Source organism: Heteronotia binoei, chromosome 2 (assembly GCF_032191835.1).
Source record: "Heteronotia binoei isolate CCM8104 ecotype False Entrance Well chromosome 2, APGP_CSIRO_Hbin_v1, whole genome shotgun sequence".
In the NCBI taxonomy this organism is placed as follows: domain Eukaryota; kingdom Metazoa; phylum Chordata; class Lepidosauria; order Squamata; family Gekkonidae; genus Heteronotia; species Heteronotia binoei.
The window spans coordinates 51865988-51882711 of record NC_083224.1 but is presented as its reverse complement, the minus strand read 5'-3'; the positions used below and the strand labels follow the sequence as shown (position 1 = coordinate 51882711).

Genomic DNA, 16724 nt, shown 5'->3' with positions numbered 1-16724 from the left:
TTAAAAGAAAGCAATACAACTGTAATTACTGATAAGCAATGCAGCCCTTCATCAATGCAATAAGCCTTTGCAGTTCAGGAATCTAGTGCAAACCTGTCTTATTCTTGTAATAACCATGCACATTAATGACAAACTGCCAATACCTTGCAGGACATAAATTCAGGTGGGTAGCCATGTTGGTCTGAAGCAGCAGGACGAAATTTGAGTCCAGAAGCACCTTTAAGACCAACAGAGTTTTATTCAAGGTATGAGCTTTTATGTGCATGATACAGAAACAGATGCTCGATACAAGTCACCCTCCAAACTTTTAAGAACCAGTGCAGAAAAGGCAGAAACAGGATTATGCCCTGGCTCAGTTCCACTAATTGTGACCAAAAGCCATACCTCATGCAAGTAATTAAGATGTTTGCTACTCCACCCTGTGGGCTTGAGTAACTTCACAGTGGCCTTGAGGGAGGTTGGGCAAAAGAAGACTTCATCACACCCACTGACAACAAAGTACATACACTGGCTCAGATTTGGAAATTTAACCCACAGAAGTGCTTTCTCTCTTCCTTCAAACAAAGCCTTACAATGTCTGACATTCCCCCTCCCCCGTGATGGGAAACTTGTTAATTTCAGCTTTCTACTAAAAGATGGTATGGAAGACCCCCCTCCCCCATTTATAATATTCAGCAGACTGATTTCAACATCATCAAGCCTAAAATATCCAGAGGAAGAGGACTGGTGCATTACAGTCAGTCCTGCTGTGACTAGTGTTGATCTACAAGAACAGATCATCTGGCTGTATTGTATAGTCTATGCTTAGAAGGCAACATCCTAGTGTATAAAAAGCAGCACAACTTAGAAGCGAACAGTTCGAAAGTGACAGCAAGGAAAAGCTAACATCAGAAGCAGCAATGTGCAAGACATGGTGTTAATTATCTTTTTATGAGCCCCATAACTTTTTATTCAACCCAGTGATGAAAGGGAAGAAAGAACTGAAGGAATAGAGAAACAACATTGATCTTATTTTGTGGAGCTATTCATGGGTTCTTTGTCAAGGGGAGGGTAGACAGCAACAGAAAGAGATAAGAAAGCTGTCTCCACACCTAAGGTTTTAAAAAATTACTTTAAAGCTAGCTGCTGACTTGAAGTCAGCAACTGAAAAAGGCTGGCCCAGTTCTGTCTTTGGATTCAGCTCATTAGCACAAACGCTGAAGCAAAGCACTGTTGTGTGCAGCAATACTATTAGAAATCATAACTTTTATATTATAGAAGAGAACTGTTCCTATTATCCTACAGGAAATAAAGATTCAACAGCTTACTCCTCACAATTCCTTCTGAGGGGAAGTGTATGGTCATTACAAAGGGTTATGCAGTATGAATTCTTAGGAGGGAAAAAGGGACACACAGAGAGTTTACTTTCAATATCTGATGTGCTCCCAGAATTGGTATTTAAACTATTTTAAGTTATCATACCTCTAAAGTTTGATAAACTACAGCTCACCAGAGAACTGTCATACAATATGAACACATCATGTTCAAACCATGTCCAAACACACCCTCCTACCTGAAATACTAAAAGCCTAATAACAGCCAGCTAAGCAAAACATCCTAAAAATCTTAAACCTCGCTTATTCAGAAAGAACGTACTTATGCTACTATAAAGAAACAATAGAGTTTGCCAGGGCTTTTTTGGTAGAAAAAGCTCAGCAGGAACTTATTTGCATATTAGGCCACACCCCCTGACAGCACCCTTGTTTCACATAGGGCTTTTCCGTAGGAAAAGCCCAGTAGGATCTCATTTACGTATTAGGCCACACCCCCTGACAAGCCAGCCGGAACTCCGTTCCTGCTAAAAAAAGCCCTGGAGTTTGCATTTAGAAATCTCATTGAATCGCTGGAAAAACCCATCAACGAAAGTGTAACAATCTTCCAGAACCACCACGTACAATATACCCACTTTCAGTTTTTTAGCCATTTTTTGTGTGTGGGGGGTATACACGCGGAGCCCCCAACCTTGTCCACATCTTGGATCCCTGCTCCTTAACGATCCACTGGCCTTCCTCTCATGAAGAGACACAGCCACACCACTTCTATGCTGTTAACCCAACCTCCCCCACCCGCCCGCGCCTTCCCTCAGGGTTGTCCCAGTGATAGGGAGTGACCCAGAAATGGCCGAGGTTTGTTGCTGGGCAGCCCTGAGAGCCCCGCTCCCACATCACAGGCGTGCGCCCTCCTTACCCTCGTGGGATGAAAGGCCAGGCCAGGGTCCAGCCGAGCAGCTTCCATAGGGAAAGGCTGGCTTGCCTGCCCGCCCGGCCTCCCAGCCAGCCAAGGGGTGGGCGGAGAGCAAGAGGCAAAGCCGGCAGCGCAGCGCAGCGCACCGCCGCCACAGGCTCAGGGGAAACTTTTCTTACTCCTCCCAGCAGGACGCCGATTGAGTCATAGTCGCTGCCTCACCCCAGGAAAGGGAGGCGCTGGCAGCTGCCGCCGCATGCTCACAAACGCTCTCCCTCCGCCGCCGCTTCGGGGGATTCCCACACCCCGCCCAAGCCCTGCCTGCCTTCAGCCACGCTCAGCCCCGGGCAGGGGCGCAGCAGCAGCAGCAGCAGGCTGGGCCGGCTGAAGCCGCGTGGAGCCAGCGAACCCTGCGCTGGCGAAGCAGGAAGCCCGGTTGGCTCGATGCGCCGCGCTGACCTCGCTGGACTGCCGGCAGCAAAGACCTCGGGCTCCCTCTGCAGCGGCGGCAAGGCCGAGGTTTGCTGAGAAGGGAAGCCGGAGACATGGAGGCACCTGTGGAGCCAGGCGGCCGGATGACCTGAAGGCGCTGCTTCCAGGACGGCTCTCCAGTCCCTTGGCGTCACCTGAGTGAGTGACTGGGACGCTGCCATTCTGTTTCAGGTTGCGGCGGGGGTGGGAAAGAGGGAGACTCTGGCCAGGGCTTGCAGCAGTCAGTTTCAGATGGGCTTGTCTTACTGCCCTGCTGTGGGGAGGAGATAGCTACGCCTCCCCGTGCTCCTTGGAGGAAGGGTGCGAGAAAAATATATAGATTCTGAAAACGGTGGCCTGCTTGAGACTTTTTTTAATCCTTAAGCAAGAGATTGTTGATTCCTTTCACCTTCATGGCTAAGAGGTGGTGTATGCATCCTTGCTTTGTAAGTTTAACACACAGGACTGATAGTTTCAAGTGGTCCACAGTAGAAGAATTAGGTTCCAGTGCAATAGCACTTTTAAGACCAACAAACACGAAATGCATAAGCTTTCACAACTCAGAGCTCTCTTTATCAGACACAAGTCATGTATCTGACAAAGGGCGCTTTGACTTTCAGAATTGTATACCCTGGACACCTTGACCTGATTGGTCTTTAAGATGCAACTTGAACTGGACTCAAACACAAGACTAAGAAGGTTAAAGCTTCTGGGGAAAAAAGTATAATTGTTTAAGTAAACCCATCTCTGTTAACTACAAAGAAAAGCACATCCGGGCAGTTAGGATTTATTCAGTGCTTTGCCACACTAACTGAAGGGTGCAAAGTCATGGCTTCTGGTTCTCTGGCTCAGAAAGATAAAACAGCAGGCACTTGTGATGTTCATTTCCCAAACTATTTAGGAGTGCAGCTTCACAGGATGCAAAAAACACAGCTGCTGCATTCTTCTTCACTGCTATCGCTGCACTGACTTATGGCAGCCTCTAAAATGTAAGGAACAGGGCATATGCTCATATAGCTTCCTCCTATGAAATAATAGCTGTAGTTTTAAAGCTACTTCCATTTAGCCCTGTTCCAAGTGATCCTCAAGCTACCTGACTGTTGTGTTCGCTGAGGGATAATGTTAGAGAACTCTTAAAAAGCAGATGAGTTGTAGATTGCACTCAGAATAAAAAGGCTAATCTAACTCAAATGGGTTTGTGGAACACACTGCATGTGGTGAAGAGGACCCAAGAGACCAAATGCCATGCAGTGTTTTAAATAGGACGCTTTTAATGTGCATGCTTCCTAAAAAAGATGCGCTTTCAGCATCTCCAGTAAGTTGCTTGTTTAGGGCATATACTAGAACTCTGATAAAAACACAGAATGTTCACTGCCCATTCTGTTTTATCTCTTAATATACAGTGGAATTGTTTCCCCACCTTTAGACTGAATGCTTTTAGAGACCAGACTGGGAACCTGAATATGGGAAGACATGGGATTTCTCTTAGCCAATTTTGGTGCTGCTTAGATTCATTATAGGGAACTACTGGATTTATTCACGAGCCAAACTCTAAAGTAACTACTTGGTAATAAATCTAAATGATTTCATAATATGCAGATTCTGGCTGCTGTTCCAAGAACCAAACCAACAGGATCTCTGTGTTGAAAGAAAGTTGGGATGGAGAACATGCTTTGCCACTTGTCTTAAGGTAGGCATCAATAAGGAGCCCTTGCTTTTTATAATATGAATATTTTAACTGCTTTCTTGAGCAAGCTGTACCTTAAACATCGTGTTGGAAAACCCTGGCCATTAATTTTCTCCTCAAGGAAAAAGAAACATTACAGAATTCAGGATCGAGTACATTTAAGACTTAGTACATAAGGACTGGCGGGTTACTGGATCCAGAAAAATGTCCATTACACTATGACAATAAAGCATTTAGAAAACTGCAGCTGCATTACATTATGTAACACTGACACTACAATAGTCTCTCAGCACTTGAAAAGAGGAACTGCAAATAAATACCTAAAGTTAAACTTTGTATTCTTTTCCCAAACAGAAAAGTTACATAATATTTTTGTATTGTTATGAATCTTTAGTTGAGAGTATGTAGCTTAGGAAACTTAATACACTAAGAAACTAATACAGTAAGATGATACATTATTTTCCTCAAGTGGGAGATAAATGACAAAAGCTGAAATTAATGGCATGTTCCTGTTACTTTTTGTTGTTGTTGAGACCAAGTCCTGAGATAATTGTTCCGTCCTTGTCGTGCCACTGGGTTTCACCTGTTTTTACTGTACATTAAAAGAAACTTCATTCAAAGAAGACTGTTTAGGCTCCCATAGGACAACAGTGCTAACACAACAGGTATGTGCAACTGCAGCAACGAAATTAATCAAGTGAAGTGCTTAGTTACCAGATCTGGGGAGGTGGTAACCCTCAAGGAGAACACAAGCTTTAATTATAGCTGAGCGGCAAGAGGCCTGTTCATATGGCTCAGTATTAGTTGCTTGATAGTTAAAAAAAAGTTAATTACAAATATCTCAAAACAAGCCATCCTGAAAGCAATGGTGCCAAGTGCCACTGGCATAACTGACTGACTGCCCACATAGAAATGGATGTTGCACAGGAGCCAAATTGTATTTAATCCTCATTTTTTCCAACGTAAAGTGAAATCTTGTGCTTTGACACAAGTATATATAACAAATTCTGACATGCTGTATTTTGTAATTTTAAAGCAATTTTGTGCTTTTCCCCTAATGAAATATCTTTTAATAAACAGCAGCTGACAATAGGTATGAGCACATGGACCTTTTTTTTTTTTGTAAGAACAAGTAGGAAAAGTTAGTTCACTAGTAGAGGTAAGAAAGTCCTGTAAATCCAGAATTATAAAAATGAGTGGATATGCATGTAACAAAATTGCTAAATTGGCTGTTTTTCAAGTGTCACATAATCAAGCCAGCTCTTGATGAGTAAGGTGGATAAAAGCACATTGTGACATACAGCAAATTAATCATTGTACATAGATCCAGGTGGGCAGCCATGTTGGTCTCAAGCAAGAAAACAAAGTAGGAATCCAGTATCACTTTTAAGACCCTGATGCTGGGAAAGGCAGAAGGCAAAAGAAGAAGAGGATGGCAAAAGATGGGATGGCTGGACAGCGTTACTGATGTAACTAACATGACTTTGAGAGGACTTCGGAGAATGGTGGAAGACAGGATGGCCTGGCGTGACTCGGTCCATGGGGTCACAAAGAGTCAGACTCGACTGTGCAACTAAACAACAACAAAAGCTTTCATCTGCATGCATACTTCTTCACACAATGGAATGGGGTACAGTGAACAGAGCTACATATAGGTGGTGGGCAGTGGTTAAGAATGCAAAGTGGTACAAAGTTAGAATCCAATGGCAAAAAAATGGCTTATATTGCTTGTAAGCAATAGAGCAATTAACAGACAGCTTTTATTACATTTTATTGGTTTCCCATGCAAATGCTATCCAGAGCAAATGTTCTTTCAATTTGTTAATTTCACTGCTTTGCCATTGGATTCTAATTTGTATCACTTTGCATTCTTAACCACTGCCCACCAGCTATATATAGCTCTGCTCACTGTACCTCATTCCATTGTCTGAAGAAGTATGCATGCAGATGAAAGCTTACATTCTGAATAAAACCTTGCTGGTCTTAAAGGTGCTACTGGACTCCTACTTTGTTCTAATTATTGTACAATTAGACTATGCTCCCTTTGTGCGTATACATGCATGTTTTTAAACTTCAAGCACGCTGCTCTTGAAGAATGGAGGAAATTTACACTGCTACTGAGGATCTGGTACCTGCAGCTGGACAGAATCCTGGAGCCATGTGGGAAAGCCTTTAAAAAATTCTTATAATCCATTCACAGTGGATAGAGCTTCAGGGTGCCAGAGTGACACCTACTGTACACTGGATGGATTGTGAACAGAAGCTGAAATAAAAGCTGTTAGAAAATTGAAAACGTTTCCTGGAGTTTGAATTCTGAATTAGCATGTTGGCACAGCATCTGTAAATGTACTGTAGAACATAATATGCACTATTAGCTGTGAAAAGCTTGATAATGTGTGAAGAGGTTTTATTGTTTCTTTCAAACATGTGCCAGAATCTGGATTTCTGGGTAAAGCAGAATTCACTGCCAGAATTTACCTCATTGCATTTTGTCTGTGGCAGGTAATGAAGAAGCAATAGTAACAAACATTTTTTTTAAAAGTAACTTGACTAACAATGACATATAACTGTAATACCCATAACATGGTACATTCATATCCTCAAACTGAAGCCACATCCCTGTTATCAGTCAAAGCCAGCTGAAAATAGCTTTTGTTTTGTTAAAGACTGTAAAAGGTCAAGTGCAGTTAGCCATGCATTGCAATTATTATGGAGGATTTCTTACTGGTGCCAGGCACTACAATACAGGAAATATCATCCTATATGTCACTGATCCCACTTGGGATGTCCTGTTCAGTTTTGTGATGCCCTGTAACAATCTGAGCTATGCTAAGTATTCAGATCTCAGGTTCTGACTATACCATCTCTGTACCCAGCTTGATGCGGGGGGGGGGGGGGGGCATAAGTGTAGATGTCTGGGGAAGGCAATGGCAACCCACCCTGTAAAAAAGTCTGCCATGAGAATGTCATGATGTGACATCACCCCAGAGTTGGAAAGGACTGGTGCTTGCACAGGGGACTACCTTTACTTTTTTACCAGCTAAAATAGCAGGACTTTAGTTTCAATATTATGGAGAAACAAGGATGGGCTCATGATACTTCCTAAAGGGGAGTCCCCTCCCACTTTCTCACCAGGCATAGCATGACACCCCCTCTGGCATACCCAGTGTGACTCAGCAGCGGGCCCCACGGGGCTCCCAGGCTCCAATAATATCTGCTGGAAATAGGTGCATTCTCTGCACTTGTGCAGGGAACACTTTTATTTAACCTCTCATGCAGGGTTTTTTTTTTTTAAAATCAAGTTTTCCTGCAAATATAAGCAATATAAAGGCTCTAGTTGTATGCCAGTACATTTTGTACTAGCAACCATGGTAAGAGTGCATGTTTCCTCAGGAGAAAATATGAATCATAATAAAGGAAACCTGATATAATTCAATAAGTTAAATGCCCTTCCATTTCAATTTTGGCTTTAATTCTATACTGCATTATTGCTGGTTTTATTTTCTTGTACAAGTTGAGAAAGTCTTGATGTCCTCCCCCCCCTTCCAAATCAATCCATCTTAAGTGAGTTCTTTTGCCATCTCTCCAGTGACACTAAGGGAACTGACAGGTTTTAACCCAGGGAGTACCAACAGGGTTATGATAGTAGCTGCATTCTTGTATGAGCTGCTTGGTATGAAGCAGCAGCAGGACAGGCTAAGGTACTTTGACTGACAAAGATACATCAATTCCTCTTTCTGTTTCACAGCATGGACAACAGTGCGACTCAAAGCCCATTACTGCTTCACTGCAGTTATCACATCAGAAGGCAACCTTGAAAAGCTAGCTTGCAGGAAGGCGGAACAGAAGTTCTCTTGAGTTATTTCTCCTGATAATAGCCAATGAATTATTTAGAGGCCATTAAAGAAAAATTAAGAAATGTAACTGCAGGACAAAAACAGCAAGACAAGTGTAGCGGTACTTATCCAACACAATCCAACCCATCGTGGCCATTGAACAGTCTGGTTTTATGCATAACTTGATGGAGAATTGAAAGTGTGTTGCTTCATCCAGCAGTGGCAGCAACATGAGATGTTAATGGTTCTTTTTAGATAAGTTGGGAATTACAGTAGAGAATTTCTGAGGCCTTAGAGCAAAGCAGCATAACCATAGCATGTGTATGCAAAACCTTATTGTGTTAACTAGTGCAGATTTTCCTTCCTTCTGCACAAAAACAGCCATCAACAGTTTTTAGTTGGAAATAACAGATTAATATCAGATTTATGAGTACTTGCTCAATGTTAAGGAATCTGCCCTGCAGGAATCAATGAACCTGTAGTATTATGAGAGAAAGGATATTGCTTGGTTTAATAGGGCTGTGATGCTCTGAAAGGAATTGTTAATTAAACAAAGGAGCATCTGATCAAGCCACTGGAACCAAAGAAATTATGCACCACATACTGTCATATCTCATGTAATACATAAACAGAGATTGCAGCATATTCAGAACTTACGTTTCTCACTCTTAATGACATTATCCTGAGGCAACTGGATATATTACAACTACCTGCAGTTTTGAAGAAGCCTATATGTCATACATTATTCCGAAGAACAATGAAGTTCAAAGTTCTAAAGATGGAAACAAAGTATATGAACCTAGTTAAACAGGGACATTAGTCCCTTGATAATATCATTGGCTTCCATCAGGTTTCCTTCTTAAATACTTTGCTTCAGTTTTTCAAGAGCCCCTTCAAACAATGGAACATAACATAAGAGAAGCCATGTTGGATCAGGCCAATGCCCTATCCAGTCCAAAACTCTGTGTCACACAGTGGCCAAAAAACCAGGCGCCATCAGGAGGTCCATCAGTGGGGTCAGGGCACTGGAATTACTTTAGTACTGGGGCAATTATTATTATTATGGTTCAAAACATGATTCACTGTCAGTAGCATATAGAGTCCTACTTCCTAAGAGATCCTTCTATTGGACATCCTAAGCTGCCATCCGGATAGGAGAGAAGATTGATTTAATATGCTGCTCATCTGGGAGCAAGTGCCTGTCGTTCATTAAAAATGCATGACTGTCAGGCAGAATTCCCAGTCTCCTCGTTAACTCACAAATTTACAAACACTGTTTAGGAAAACATTTAAACAAGCAGAATTTAACTGCACAAAATGTTCCACCCCTCAAAATCTAAATAGCTGTTAGTATCCTGTCCACAAGACCATCCGTTTTAGGAAGCACACTCTTAATCTTACATCAAAAACTTTAAAAGCCAATGAAAACTGGGGAAAGCCATTACTATGCCTCAAGAACTGTCTTCACTCATTTCCTCCCTCCAGACTGAGAAGAAAATAATCACAGAAAACAAAAGATTTAACAAAATTGCTCTGGTAAACAAAGTTTTCCAAACATCTTCGCAACCAAATATGAAATTGTGTGGAACAAAGCCACCCACTATCTTGAATCTTCATTCTACTCAAAACATGTCTTTATAGTGAGTTGTACCACAGTTAATCCAATTACAGATTCAACCCATAAAAACTGGAGTTGCTATTATGAATAGGGGAAAAAAGAATAAAGTAATCAGAGAAGTTTCTATGGAATTTGATTGAAGATTTTCATCTCTGGAGCAAGAATGTGTAAACTGTCATTACAACGCTTTTCAGGCACCCTTGTCACAGCTATATTAAATGCCTGCTTTGTTTGTATAGTAGTTTGGCCAACATAAAACATAACAGGAGACAAACAGTTGTGAAGTTGTATCTCCTGACGCCTGACAACAGCTATTAATTTTCTCCTTTAAAAGCTATCATTCAGCTGCAGGAGATGCTTGCATGGAAAGTTAGTTTACATTTTCTCAACACTTTTTACAGACAGTAGGTAAATAATCTTGGACTAAAATGATCTGAAGAACTAGCCAAGAGTTCACACAGTCACATAGTTTGCATGTCTGACTATCCCCCTTGCACAAGACCAAGACAAATCTGAGTGTGGGCAGTGTAAGGAGGGGCAACAGATTCATCAGCAGTCAGAGGACAGCTGCAGATTTTTTCATGACTGAGTCAAGGAATTGCAGCTCACAGGCCTTACCATTTATACACAAGCCAGCCCTTTTGAGCTGTCCCCCCCCCACTCCAGGCCTAGTTCACGCAAATAGATGGTGATAAACCAGTGTTTTATTTGATCTGTATCACTCAGACTGCTGCTCATGGGACTGAATGCCCTGCTCACCCTCTTTGTGTAGCAACTAGAAATTGTGGGGGAGAGAAGCAGTCCCCTGTCACCAATATACTTCATGAAGGTACAGATCCCCCCCCCCCCTGTATGGAGGATAGTCATTCGAGCCCCCATCCACAGCTTAAGTGGTACTGCCCAAACAGACTTACTGCCTCATCTGCTGTCTGACAAACCAAAGCTCCTTTTCCAACATTCAAGAAACATGTTCCAGTCTGTATAGGAAATATTTATCCATCAGACTGTAACATCCTGTTACCCTAAAATCGGTTCCCTTATTATTTAACTTCATGAAAAAGGGTGGCAGTCTGTTGTTTACATGGCCTTGTAGTCAATCCACTAATGGTAGGAAAGAGCTGCAAGATCTGATTAGCAAGAGGCTTTTCGTTTTAAAATCTCTAGAGGACTCTTAAATGAATCTTAAATGAAGCTTCATCCTTCTAGGCCCACTGAAGTCAATGGATTTAGAAGGGTGTACCTCTGTTTAGGATTATGCTGTGAGGTTCAGGGTTAGTAGATACATAGATCCTCAGGTTCTTCAATGCAGACAGTTGCTTCCTTGTTGAATTAAGACTGAGACTACCATATAGGAGAAAGGTGGCCCCTTCCCTACCAGCTGTAATGTTCCTTGCAGGAGAAAATACACCTACACCTATATTCCATATGGTATTTATATACTCTTTCTACATGATAAAAAGCAGTGGTGGGAGAAAATAAGAGGGCAAGAACAGTGCAAGGGAAAGGCTTAACCCCCTTGAACCACAGCCCAGATCTAATGGACTCAGTGTTCAGTTTTTAAAACAGCATGAAATCCACTCACGGATCTTCCCTTGTTGTGTGCAGGTAAGTCCTGAGCCACTACATTGCAATAACTGCTCTGTCATCTTTGGAACAAACTAGCAAATAGAGCTTTTGTTTTGACAACAAATCTTATAAAAATGTAACAAAGAAAACAGTTGAAATCTTCTCTAAGGTAAGTAATCTTGTTGGCACATTCAAATATCCATTAGTATATGTATATATGTTAGTCACAAGTTGTGGGATACTTTGTAATCCTTGATTTTAAAAAAAAAATCAGTTCAGATGTAAACAGAGAAACAAATTTCTTAATAAGTTGTCACCTCTCCTGGCCAGAAATGGAAAGGGGAGGGGGCAGGCCTCTGTTCCTTGTTGCATTATTTTTTCTTTGTTAGTCAGTGCTTCCATTACATTTGGCTAGAAAGGACACACCCCAGATTATTATTATGGAATAGAAACCAGACTTCTGAATTACATTCACATTTTGACCAAGAATTTATTTCTTCAATGTGAGAGGTAAGGCTAGGTAGCATGAAAACAATATTGCAGGACTCTGTATGTTGGCCTTTGATAAAGGCAGAAATTAAAATGAATATAAAAATAACCAGAGTACATTTTAGCAGTAGTTAGATAAAGCACCCTGTGGCAATTTATGCCATTCTAGCCTGATCTCATCAGATCTTGGAAGCTAAGCAGGGTTGAACTTGGTTAGTCTTTGGATGGGAGACACCAAAAAAGTCCAGAGTTGCTGGGCAGAGGCAAGCAATGGAGAAACCCTTCTTTCAGTCTTTTGCCTTGAAAACCTACAGGATTGCCATAAATCAACTGCAATCTGACAGCACTTTGAGTTGCCAAGATACAGCAGTGCTTCTGAAGACGATCCCTCTAATGAATGCTAACACACACTGAGGTGAGCCAGGAGGTCTTTAACTCCAGATGAATGCTGTTTCAAGAATTACTTCCCAACACCACCTTTAAGAGGGGCACCATCTACACAAGGCACATTTCTCATCTTGGCCAGGATTTGCTGCTACATCTTTCCCCAAATTGCTTTAGCTTGCTGCCCAAATCTCTCTCATCTGAGACAAACACACTAGCTATTCAAACAAAGGGTAACACCATTAGCAGAAGAACGGAAAGCCACATATCAATTCATAAAAGTTAGACTTACAAAACATAAAAACAATTACCTACACAAGCCAGAATACCCCTGTCCTGAATTTTTGGAGAGCCATGTAACTCAGGTTTTTAAAACAGAAACAGTAGCCCCACCAGACACAAGAGTACCCAGGAAGAATTTGATATAAGATACCAGTATTGCTTTCTGAAAGCTTCAGCACTCCTTATCAGCCTGTTACAGTACTGACCTGCATTCAAATGCTGACTTAGCTTGACACCACTTAGTTTACAAGGCTGGCAAAGCATTATGTTCAGCTTCAGGTTTCACACCTCACTACCCATCTATGTGCTTGATTCATGCATTGGGTTGCTTTTTTTTACTATAGTGGTTCCAGAACTCCCCACAGGAATTCCCATAGCAAGCAATCAGTATGGCCACAGCAAAGACAATCCACTTTATCAGAGACTTTCTGGAAGCAAAGCACCTGTTCTGAAGCAAGGGACAGCCAGTCTGCTCTATGGGGCTGTTGTGCAATAAGGACCATTTGTCAACCCCAGCATGCAGCATATTCCACTTTTTATAGTGAGAGCCACCAAATCCTTGAAATCTGGGTCTATGCTCATACAGATCGTACAATCACCCTGAGATGCCAGCTTTATTCCACATTGCCTCTCTACCCAAGGAGAACTTTTCATGAGGCAGAGCTAGGCAGAGATCACTGAGGCAATATTCTGGCCAATTAAGGACTCATTAGTCCAACCTAAGAGGCATTTCAGGCTTACTTTCCTCTGTAAACACAATGCATCACCACAACATCTTCAATTGTAACTGACAAGGGGATACTTTGTTATGGAAACCAGCTCATGTAAGCAAGCTCTTGCCATGAAAAAGAACTGCTGGGAAGGCAAGTCTAGTGTCTCTTGCACTAGGAGAAATAAGTCAGCACATTAAATGAAGGATATGAGCACACTCCTGTCCCTTCCTGCTGCTGTACACAGATAACAAGGCAGGTAGCTTATTTTGGGATAATTTGTGGCCCCAGACAATTTTGTTATCAGTTAAAAGTTCATCAGATGATGATGATGATATCGGATTTATATCCCGCCCTCCACTCCGAGTTTCAGAGCGGCTCACAATCTCCTTTATCTTCCACCCCCACAACAGACACCCTGTGAGGTGGATGGGGCTGAGAGGGCTCTCCCAGAAGCTGCCCTTTCAAGGACAACTCCTACAAGAGCTATGACTGGCCCAAGGCCATTCCAGCAGGTGCAAGTGGAGGAGTGGGGAATCGAACCTGGTTCTCCCAGGTAAGAGTCCGCACACTTAACCACTACATCAAACTGGGTGAAAAATACTTGTGAGCACATTGGGGCAAGGAGAAAAAGAAAAAACTGAAGGACAGGTCTTATGGGGAGCCAGAGCTGTGTGTATTTTTTACAGATTCAACTCAGCTTCCTGTGTTTATAAATATACTATATTTTAATCTTTTTTCCCCAAGCCAACTCCCCTGAAACAGTCATTAACATTTCACAGCACAACAGCATTCCTGTAAACAAATCTGAGCTTGGAGAATCATCTTACTATGAAGTTTTGCTGTTGGACAGGAAAAAATCATTGGTTTGCAGTATTCTTTTTTGCACAACCTGATTTTCTTCATTATATTCCCCTCATCTTAAAACACACACATAAACCTACAGATTTCATCTCCATGAAATCAAATTTAATAGACTAAAGCAGAGATTACACACACATTTTCATGCCACTGTTTCCTCTACTTTGTACCTTTAGGCAACATGTATTCTGAAAGATTTTTAACCAGTAGCTTTTAAGTTTTTAAAAAATTCATGCAGATTTTGTTGGCTGACTTCACCTTAGGGTAGAATACTGTAGTGACTATACAGATCTGTGGCAGGAGACTTGTAAGTCACACACACACAAAATACAGGAACTCCCAAAGTGGTACAAGTTATAAAATAGCACCATTGTTAAGGAAAGTCTAGCTGATTAACCACCAATCTGTGTCATGGCATTACTCTGGCAGCAGCAAACACACACAGCCTCACGTTTTAAGTTTGACAGGATATAAATATAGGAAAATGATACCATATCCTGTCATGATCTGGAAGGTCACAAGTAGCTTAAATATATCACAGTAAAAGAACAACAATCCTTTATATCAAGCACAGAGCCATGCACTGGGTGGGAAGGGGGGAGACTTGTGCACTCTCCCTCCCATACACGCCCCCCCCCCCCAAAAATGATGCAAGCCACTCTCAAGCTCAGGATTTATCTGAAAATGCAATTAGATCGGCAGGAGGTGTGGAGAAGCATAGAAAACTAAGCCTTTCCTACAGTCAAGCAAGCTACTCCGACCCCCACCCACTTACTCAGCTCTATATCCAAGGCAATTTGCTCACAACAGGAAATGAACATTTTCCTTTGCATAAAGGCATAGCTAGCACATTAAACTACATGTCTATATGCAGAAGTCACATAATGAATGCATTCAAGTGACAGCACGACAAAAAAAAAGGAAAAAGGAAAGAGCAGCCCCAGAAGAAGCACAACCTTGAGAGCCAGAGGGTCGTCCACACAAGCCATCCCGAGATGTGCATGCCATAATGAAAACCACAGAAATCTTGTCCACTCACATTGTTTAAATAGCTCCAGACACAAAGCCATGAGAGACACAAAGAGGGTGGGGGGACGACGGAGAAAAGGAAGAACAGAGAGAGAGAGAGAGAGAGTTGAGATGATGGTGGGGAGAAGGGCGAAGAGGAGGCTCTTCTTCCTTTCTCTCTGGAGGGGGAGAAGAGAGGAATCACTACAGCGGCAGAAGGACAGAGGCGGGTTTCACCATGTTCATTGAGAAAACAACAAGCAGCAGCTTTCCCCGGCCGAGGAAGGAAGAGGGCGGCAGAGCTGGCTGCCGGCTTGCTGTGGTGGTGAAGGTGTTGGGCCTGCCCTGTGGCGATCCGGCTCTGAGGCAGGCAAGGGCAGCCGAGCTGACCGGTGCTGAAAAGATACAAAGTGACAGAGACGCACGGGCAGCAGCGGAGAAAAAAAGGCGCACTCACCCTCCTCCCTCACTCAGCCAGCCCCATCCGCTCCTGTTATGTACTTCCAAGGGGAGGAGCATCTGGGTTAAAGCCCCGGGTTCGCCACGCCCACTTTCCCTCGGGGCGCGCCGGGCTCAGGGGCGAGGGGAGCGGAAGATGCCGCGGCTGCAGCAGGGCGCCGGCAGCTGTAGAAGCGCGGATGCCAAGAGAGCAGCGGCGCCGCCAGACGGTGGAAGAAGCCTTGCCCCAGCTGCCCAAGGAAAGGCGGGAAGGGGGAGGGCGCTACTGCTGCTGCACCGAGCGCTGTAGGGAAGGCAGAGCCAGCGGCCGCTCCAGCTCACAAGCGCCCTCCGTCTCAGGCAGGGCTGCGAAACCAGTTCCAGCTAGTATTCCGCACATGCTCACAAGACGCTTCGCTCTTGGCTCCAGCCAACGAGGGAGTGGGAGAGGGAGCGGGCGGGCGCGCGCGTGTCGAGGAGGAGAGCGAAGCCTCGCGTGGAAGAAGAGGCGGGGGCAGGTCGAAACCCCCGCAGGTGTTAACAGCTTGTGTTTCGGCTGCGATACGCCGGCCTTGCTTCCTACAAAGGAGGAGGGAGGGGAAAAGATCTGCATGCGCAGACAGATGGCTAACAGGTGTGTGAACCCCGGGAGCTCTGGCAGGGAGGGGGAGATGCAGATGGCGGGAGGAGGGGGTGCGACGCGCGCTCAAGAGGCTAAGTATATCTCCGGATACAACCAAGGGATGCATTTCACCGCAGAGATGCGCTGCTTGAAATGAAGGCGCTGCAATACACACCCTCGCCCTTTGTTTTCCTCCTGCAACTTCAACCAGTTGCCCAACGCTGCTCCATGATCCCATCCAAGCATACAGAGGGCACCAGCTAACTCTCCAAATGCCACTCTGCTGTGGATGCTAATATGATGGGTTTGGAGGGATTACTTCAGGCAAATAGCTGGAGGTGGCAAAGGTCTCCACAGGATGAGAATTTTGTACTTCTAATTTCTTGGAATGGGTCACAGGCAAGAAGACCCTTGCTGGCCATCTCCCTTTTAGCTGGAAAGTAGCCAGGTACAGCCTCACCACCTGCCTGTGACTAGTCAGCACTTTCACAGAGGGGGGAAACTTTCATCACAGAATGCCTTGGCCTTA

At 43.5% G+C, this 16724-nt stretch overlaps 1 protein-coding gene across 4 annotated transcripts in view; it reads right to left on the bottom strand.

Annotated features, from left to right (window-relative positions):
- Positions 1 to 16724, bottom strand: part of DLGAP4 (DLG associated protein 4) — a 422133-nt gene that overhangs the window by 37710 nt on the left and 367699 nt on the right. Inside the window, exon 1 of one of the 4 annotated variants that reach the window (XM_060230964.1) lies at positions 15167 to 15603. The exons of 2 other annotated variants lie outside the window; for them this stretch is intronic. In XM_060230964.1, coding sequence (XP_060086947.1) covers positions 15167 to 15197 — 31 coding nt within the window. In that variant the 5' untranslated portion in view covers positions 15198 to 15603. One more of the 4 variants, XM_060230963.1, reaches the window with a different exon arrangement.